The sequence below is a fragment of the Arachis duranensis genome, chromosome 9, assembly GCF_000817695.3.
Source record: "Arachis duranensis cultivar V14167 chromosome 9, aradu.V14167.gnm2.J7QH, whole genome shotgun sequence".
NCBI lineage: Eukaryota > Viridiplantae > Streptophyta > Magnoliopsida > Fabales > Fabaceae > Arachis > Arachis duranensis.
Window position 1 is genome coordinate 40,376,723 of NC_029780.3, and position 8,895 is coordinate 40,385,617.

The 8,895-nt window shown below is 39.5% G+C and overlaps 1 protein-coding gene across 2 annotated transcripts in view; it reads right to left on the reverse strand.

The window, feature by feature from the left end:
- Positions 1-3,124: 3,124 nt before the first annotated feature.
- The window catches only part of LOC107495326 (uncharacterized), an 8,014-nt gene continuing 2,243 nt past the window's right edge, over positions 3,125-8,895 (reverse strand). The window contains exons 1-3 of one of the 2 annotated variants that reach the window (XM_052254794.1): positions 3,547-4,281; positions 3,363-3,473; positions 3,125-3,247 (exon numbers count right to left, since the gene is read on the reverse strand). In XM_052254794.1, the coding sequence (XP_052110754.1) occupies positions 3,164-3,247; positions 3,363-3,473; positions 3,547-3,735 (384 nt within the window). In that variant the 5' untranslated portion in view covers positions 3,736-4,281 and the 3' untranslated portion in view covers positions 3,125-3,163. Of the gene's footprint in view, positions 3,248-3,362; positions 3,474-3,546; positions 4,282-8,895 lie in introns of those variants that run through there. The other variant, XM_052254795.1, reaches the window with a different exon arrangement.

Genomic DNA, 8,895 nt, shown 5'->3' on the forward strand with positions numbered 1-8,895 from the left:
AAGACAGCTCTTGGGTGGTCCATAAGTGATCTTAAGGGCATTAGCCCAGCAAGATGCATGCACAAGATCCTCTTGGAAGATAATGCCAAGCCAGTGGTTCATCCACAGAGGTGGCTAAATCCAGCCATGAAGGAGGTGGTGCAGAAAGAGGTCACTAAGTTACTAGAGGCTGGGATTATTTATCCTATTTCTGATAGCCCCTGGGTGAGCCCTGTCCAAGTTGTCCCCAAGAAGGGAGGCATGAAAGTGGTTCATAATGAAAAGAATGAACTGGTTCCTACAAGAACAGTTACAGGGTGGCGTATGTGTATTGACTACAGAAGGCTCAATACAGCCACCAAAAAGGATCATTTTCCTTTACCATTCATAGACCAAATGCTGGAAAGACTAGCGAGTCATGATTATTACTGCTTTTTGGATGGGTATTCAGGCTATAATCAAATTGCAGTGGACCCTCAAGATCAAGAGAAAATAGCATTCACCTGTCCTTCTGGCGTGTTTGCTTACAGAAGAATGCCGTTTGGTCTATGCAAAGCACCTGCTACCTTTCAGAGGTGCATGCTCTCCATCTTCTCTGATATGGTAGAGAAGTTCCTGGAAGCCTTCATGGATGACTTCTCAGTATTTGGAGACTCATTCAACTCCTGTCTTGATCATCTAGCACTTGTCCTGAAAAGATGCCAAGAGACTAACCTGGTCTTAAACTGGGAGAAATGTCATTTTATGGTGACTGAAGGAATTGTCCTTGGGCATAAAATTTCAAGCAAGGGAATATAGGTGGATTAAGCAAAGGTAGAGGTAATTGAAAAATTCCCACCACCTACCAATGTTAAGGCAATCAGAAGCTTTCTGGGACATGCAGGATTCTACAGAAGGTTTATAAAGGATTTTTCAAAAATTGCAAAACCTCTAAGCAACCTGCTAGCTGCTGACACACCATTTGTGTTTGACACACAGTGTCTGTAGGCGTTTGAGACCCTGAAAGCCAAGCTGGTCACAGCACTAGTGATCTCTGCACCAGACTGGACATTACCATTCGAACTAATGTGTGATGCCAGTGACCATGCCATTGGTGCAGTGTTGGGACAGAGACATAACAAGCTTCTGCACGTCATTTATTATGCTAGCCGTGTTCTAAATGCGCACAGAAGAATTACACAACCACAGAAAAAGAGTTACTTGCAGTGGTTTATGCCATTGACAAGTTTAGATCCTATTTAGTAGGGTCAAAAGTGATTGTGTACACTGACCATGCTGCTCTTAAATACTTACTCACAAAGCAGGATTCAAAACCCAGGCTCATAAGGTGGGTGTTGCTTCTGCAAGAGTTTGATATAGAAATAAGAGACAGAAAAGGGACAGAGAACCAGGTAGCTGATCATCTGTCCCGAGTGGCTGATGATATCATCTGTCGGTTATATAGCCAACCCGACACGTCCTGGTAGCTAACCATGGACAGAAACACCCCTCGCGGAGCAAGTAGGTTTGAGCTACAACCCCATTGCTACTACCCGCTCAACCCAGAGCTAGTGGAATAACCACTACTGCGGCTACTACCCAGGCGGGTGTTTAACAGCTCAACCTGGAGCGAGTGGAATCACCACTACTACCGCTACTACCCAGGCATCACAGTCTCTAACCTGGAGCAAGTGGGATGAACCACAACCCTTGCTACTACCCAGGCATCTCAAGTATATATTCATTCAGTTCCAACCATGGATCAACATCCATCTAAGCCATCCGGCTTAAATTCATAATTCATAGTCAGCCATACAACCCATAACTCATTCAGTAATCAGCCATAAATCAATATTATACACAGCCATTCCGGTTTCTCAAATCATCTCAGGCTCATAAGCCAAATTTACTCAAAGTGAGTTCCCTTTTTAAAACAGAGCCACTCTCGGCATTCTCTTTCCAAACTTCCAAACCATGGCAAGTTAAAGATTTATTTCAAAGCATTCAAAATCACCCATCCAACAATGTGATTTTATAACAAAAGTTTCTCGGCAGAGTCCCAAGTCTTTAGGGAAGGTCAACCTATATCAATTCCTAAAAATTCATTGAAACTCTTAAAATCATAGATTTCTCGGTTCAAGTAAATAAAACTGAATTTACTATAAAACCGGCCATACAAAATCACAAGTTTCAACCCGGTCCAAAAATCAATTCATTTAAAACAAAACTGGTTCATTTGAATCAAACCACTTTCAGGTTTCACAAAACTGGTTCATTTGAATCAAACCCCTTTCAGGTTTCTTTTTTTTTTTTGAACCCATTTTTCTAACTCTTCCAAAATGCCTCAAACTTGATTAATCAATCAAAAGTCTAGATTCCTTTGAAATCACTAAAAACTCCTTTTTATATTAAAATCAATATTAGAGCATCATTCTTTCCTTCAGTGATTCAAACGGTAAAAATAGTTCAGTTCTAAATAAGCCGAACTCAACGCATAAAGTTCATTAAATAAATTAAGCTTGAAAACATAAATATCCTCTTAATAAATCAAATAATACAATTCCTCAAATCCAACCCTTTTTCAATAACTTTACAAACAAGAGTAGGATTTTTGTAGAAATTTCGGCAGCACCTCCCCTAAAACGTGGACTTTTGCCACCCGGTTCGGGTCCCAACTAAACCATTTCTCATTCCTTTTCAACAGCTCAAAACCAGAAATCAATTTAAAGCAAGCTAAATCCAACAACTGCCTCAGTGGCGTATCTCAAGGAAACCATTTCAAAATCAACTCAATATTAAGCGTTTTAATTCATTTCCAAAACTTTAAAGAAGTGGCTCAATAATAAATCATTTGTCCAAAACCAAGTCAATTAAAGTAAACCAGGCTGAATTCAAAAGTACATTCGACTTTTCAAATCATCAAAACAATTAACTCAAACCAAATTAATCCTCAGCGGATTAAACTCAAATTTCAAATCTTTAAAGAATCAACCTCAAAACATTACATTTCACAAGCCGCACAACAATTCAGTCAAATCAACATCCATAATCATTCGAGTCAATCAAATAATACATAAGGCAGATACAATCACCAAATACACAATATCTCACATCAGTATCCATATGTAATAATTCCGATACATAAAACACAATTTTTTTTGGAAAGCGCCCCTACCTCAAAACGCAATCCCATAACCCAAACGCGTCATAGAATCCTTTCCACCTCAGCCCGAACCGACGGCAACCAAAACCTCAGCTCCCAGCCACTTTCGCAATATCCATCGCAACACTAATCGCAACGTACAATAACTGTGACTCAATCTTATAGCGATTAACGCCGCAAAACCTCAGCATATGATAACAGAATAGTAACTAGAGAGCTTTCAAATAAAAAAAATGCTTACCGAACGAAGAAGGAACGGCTGAACCGGAACAGCGGCGATCACCGAACCGGTTTGGCGGTAATCCGGCAGCCACCTCAAGCGGCAGCGGCGACCGGACTCCGGCGATGAAGACTGAAACCCACATACAGAAACAGTAAGGCTTCCAAAATCTTAAACGAACGAAAACCGAATCCAAAACCCTTACCGGCCAACTTTTCCGGCGACGGCAGCAGGGTCTCGATTGGCAAAAGCTGAGTCCAGAGCTCCGACGGTGCTTCCAGAGGTCACAGAACCTTTCCCGGCGGTCGGAATCACAGAGATACAGCTCTCTTCTCCGGTAGCAACACCTGCGGCGGCCTGAATCCCTCTGCCGGCGGCGGTTTAGGCTTACCATTATTAGCAGCAGCGAGCTCAGATGGTGGCAGCGACGTGAGGCGGCGGCGTCTTCTCCCCACCTGCGGCAACCCTTGGCGGCGACGCACAGAACTCCTTTAGCGGCAACGAGGGTGGAGCTTCTCCTCAGCCCGTGGCTCGCAGCTCACGTTTCCCCTCTCAACGGCGCTCTTCCATTCGCGCCTCCAATGGCACCGGCGAAGGCAGCTTCTGTGGCAATGGCAAGGAAGCTCACGACGGTGACCGGCGACGTCAGACCCTAGCACTGGCGGCGGCACATCGCGAACCCTCCCCGCAAGGCCTTCCCGTCACTCTCTTCGCGATTAGCAATGGCAAATGACGAGTTTCGACGGCGACGCGTGGCACGATGGCGGCGGCGCCGTGGCATCGACAAAGCACGGCGAACTGGAGAGCGAACAGCGGCGGCTCTGCACAGCGCGGCAGCAGTGAGCTCTCTCTCTCTCCCCCTGACCGGCGCACTCTCCCCTCTTTCCGTTTTCTGCTTCTGTTTCCTTTTCTCTTAGGAAACTGTTGGGTTGCAGGTTCGCTGAAGGGAAGAAGATAGGGGTGGCGGCTGCTATGCTTAGGAATTAGGGTTTCATTTTTGAAACTTAGGGTTAGGGGCAATATAGTAATTTCACATAAAAGTAGGGATAATATGGTAATTGAAACCCAAATTAAATCCAACACTAACCATATATAGGAAAATACTATTTGCTCATCAACTTTACAAGTTATTTTCAATAAAATGTCCAAATCCAAAAATTTAGAAATAATATAATTAATTTCTCTATTTTCCAAAATAGCAATATCAATATATTAAAATATTGATTATTTAGTCCATATCATATAAAATCTTTATTATTTCATAACTATCAACTTTATAATTTAAATATAGAAAATAATCCAATTATTATAAAATTGGATAATAATCAAAACTCGTCTCAAATCCAATAAATCAAAAATTGCCTTAATATATATATATATATATATACGGTCTTCAAATACTTGGATGATCATATGCATAAAGATACAAAGGTAGGATTGTAATTGCAGAGTAAACGTTACAAGATAGACTCAATGCACAAGGTCACATGATCTCAAGGCTTTACAAACACTTGAGGTAACAAAATAAGGTGCAAATCACGATAGGCGTTCACAAAGTAAAGTGGCAATTAGTGTGGTAAAAGGCTGCAAGGCATGTTGGTATCTAAACAACGGCATAATTCGCTGACGAATCTCGTTCCCACTTCAGAACTTCGATTTCCCAACTCCACCAAATATTTTACAACCTCATAGCCAAACATACGCCTAACACCCGTAAACTCGTTTGCAAGGGACAAAACACCCACAACTCATAACATTGTACACCTACCCCTTCAACTTCCATATACACCTCACGATTTAAGAACTAACGCATCGCGCTACGTATACGTCTACAAGTCGCACGTGATATCAAAACAATTCTCGAGTCTACTCCGAAGGATACAAGATTTAGAAAGGAGAGTCAAATGTCAAGGATAGTACTCATAGGTTAGAAAGAATATATATCCAATTCCAGACAAACAAGGATGCTCAAGCAATGAAATTTGCTAGAAATAAATCAATTGACAACTTCAAAGATAACCCTTGGGTCAAAGAAGTTCAATAGGATCAACAAGAAAACCAGCGCATCAGTTTGAAACAAACTCAAACTGAGTCGATGAAGTATGAGGTCTACAGAAGAGAATATTTCAAACCCAAGACAAAGCTCACAGAACTCAAGAGCACGATTACAAATACTTTCGAATACATTGTTTTTAAAAGAATCGAAAACTTGCAAGAAAGTCACCTCGCAGTTTAAAAGAAGGTTAAGCAACAAACATCCTTCAAAAGAGTAACAAAAACATAAACGTGGCTTTGCTTTAATACAATTTCATGTTGAAACAGATCATGTAGAATTTTAAAACAAACTGTACACACTAAGAGCAAAAGTATTTCCTCAACTATTTTGGAAAGATAGTTAGGTGTACAATCTTAATCAAAAGCAATCATAAAACTCGGAAGAGAAATCGAATGCTCGTTCAAAAATTCTCAAAATCCATATTCAAACAAGCGTGGATAACATTTATAGCGAGGACAAAAGAGGAAGTTAAACTCTCTTTAGAAAAGAAATTCCGAGATAAAATTTTGCTTACAATTTGGTAAGGAAATAAGTGGTGCGATACAAACGAACAGGTTTCCATTAAACAATGAAGCTTCTCAAAACTTCATTTAAAATAGCACATGTCAACTTTAAATCATCTTTGTCAAAACTGAACAATGGCTTCAATTTCAATCAAGCAACAAAAAAATAAATTCAGTTTCGAACCTTTTCAAAGAGAATTCAAAAGTTCAAAAAAGTCTGAAACAAGAATCCAAAGTATACTTGAAATCACCATCTCAGAAGGATATTCAAGAAAATTAGGATGTACAAAAAAAAGAGTCAAGCCATGCAAGAAAGGGTTTTAAATCAAGGTAGTTCAAACAAGATTCACTAGTCGTGAAACATCCAACAAGCTTCCAATTGACCCAAAAGAAGAGTCGTAGGAAAAGACAACTCAATCATTAGTAATTTCTCAAGGATAAATCTTTGACTAAAAACTTTTGTAAAGATAATGAGAGGATACATAAATGATGCACTATTTTGAAACGAATCAAACTAACTCACATAAGAATGAGATTCACAAGATTGGAAAAACCAAGTTCAATGGTAATGTTCACAAATTGCAAAAGATTAGTTAAAAATAAGGTCAAGTGTGATATTCATATAGATGGAAGGTTTAGTAGAGAATTTAGTCCGTTCATAGGAAGAAAGCTATGAGTCCAACACTCTCAAAAGAACAACAATGGCATAAATCATATAGCATGCTAAATCAAACTCAATTCAAAATAAATTAAGTAAAGCTTATCAAATGAGACTCAACTGGGACAAAAGTGAAAAAGCTTTCCTTTCCAAAATTTTGAAAAATATCCAAATGCCTAATCAAATGAAGATGTGCGTTGGAACCGTAGTAAAATTACTAGAAAGTCAAATTGTATTTTAAAGTAAATGTAGTTCCATAAACCAGTAAAAGTACATGCAATATATTAGAGATAAATAGTCATTAGACTGTATAAGAAATCTTCAAAGTTCATATATAGTATATATCTATTCAATAGAAATTTTCATAAAAATCTCAAAAATTGGCTATAATCACTGTTAAATAAGAGAAAAATTGAATCAACAATCTCTCCAATAATGAACTCGAAATCCGGAGTAAAAAGGCACAGCGCATCAAGACAAGTTCAAAGCTATATCAAAGAATACATGAATCAAGAAGAACCCAAATAGAGGAAGATAGACGCAACAAGGATTTTAAATAAGCATATGCACTTAAGATCAACAAGAATGCATATGAATAGAGAAACAGAGTGGAAACATCAAATTACTTTTCAAGAGGAGTAGCAACAAGAACTTCAAGTTAGGATATGAAAGAACAGGTCGACTCGAACAAAATCCAAGACACATAACTGAGCAGCCTCGAGAAAAGTTTTCAACGTTCCCAGAACCCGCGATTCGCTTAACTCAAAACTCGGATTTTATCTATGATAACTCATTAGTGCTTTCATATACAAAATTCACTAGTATTAAGCCGGCCAAACTTAATACCAAGAATCATGCCATGCAAGACTAACAGCGTTAATCAATAGATCGTCATGTACATAAAGCTCTAATTCTCGTCATTCGACAAGACCTAATACATGACAAATGCTCAGAGTATGCAATTGAAGCATAGTTGGTCCATTCCTCAGGCTCTACAGGAAGGACCGCTCTGATACCATAATGTAACGCCCTAACTACCAAAGCTCACGCTTCCGGCTGCGCAACTCTGATAGCTTGGACATTACGACGACTTTTATACTATTTAATACTAAAATATGAGCCTGTTTAAAACTTTAAACCGCAACACCACTCCCAAAAACACTTTTCTATATAACGTACATCAATACATATCATACAACTTACATAAACTCATAAGGAATACATCCATATATATACGTACAAATATATAAGTAATAGTACATGCATTAGCCAAATCAATTCCTATCCCTCTTACAGAATATATCAAGATAAAGGCGAGGGTACAACAAATAAAAACTAAGGCAATACAGAGCATTTCAACAACTAAATAAATTCTTCGAGACTTCTGCGCCCATATCCTGAAAGGGGAAAAATATAGGGGGTGAGAACATCATCCTCGAAAGGGTTCTCAGTAGAGGGTTTTTGGGAATTACTGTAATAGGATACATGAAGATAAACCGTACCAGTGATTAGCAACCGTCTTATGCCTCTTTTCAAAAACAACGGTTTATAATAAAAGATAAATATGAAATCCTTTTCTGAAAGAGGAAACTGTTCATTTAAAACAATATTCAAAAGCCTTTCAAAAGGTTTATCTATACTGAACCAAAATAGCCTTTCATAGTTTTCCAAACCAGAAACATAAAACCAGAATCAACCATCGGTCCATCTCATTTCAACCACGGCCCTAGGCCCAAACAATCCGACCACGGCCCTAGGCCCAAACAATCCAATCACCAACCAAATCACCACAATCCAACAGAGTCCCAGATGCAAACACAGATAGGAAGTTCAAGCACAAACAAACAGTTACAGCAAGTAGAACAATTAGCAGTTAATCGCATAGGCAAACCAAGTACAATATGCACACCCAAACAATGTCACATAGATGCATATGATGCATGCCTGTCCCTAGTGGCTGATGATATCATCTGTCGGTTATATAGCCAACCCGACACGTCCTGGTAGCTAACCATGGACAAAAACACCCCTCGCGGAGCAAGTAGGTTTGAGCTACAACCCCATTGCTACTACCCGCTCAACCCAGAGCTAGTGGAATAACCACTACTGCGGCTACTACCCAGGCGGGTGTTTAACAGCTCAACCTGGAGCGAGTGGAATCACCACTACTACCGCTACTACCCAGGCATCACAGTCTCTAACCTGGAGCAAGTGTGACGAACCACAACCCTTGCTACTACCCAGGCATCTCAAGTATATATTCATTCAGTTCCAACCATGGATCAACATCCATCTAAGCCATCCGGCTTAAATTCATAATTCATAGTCAGCCATACG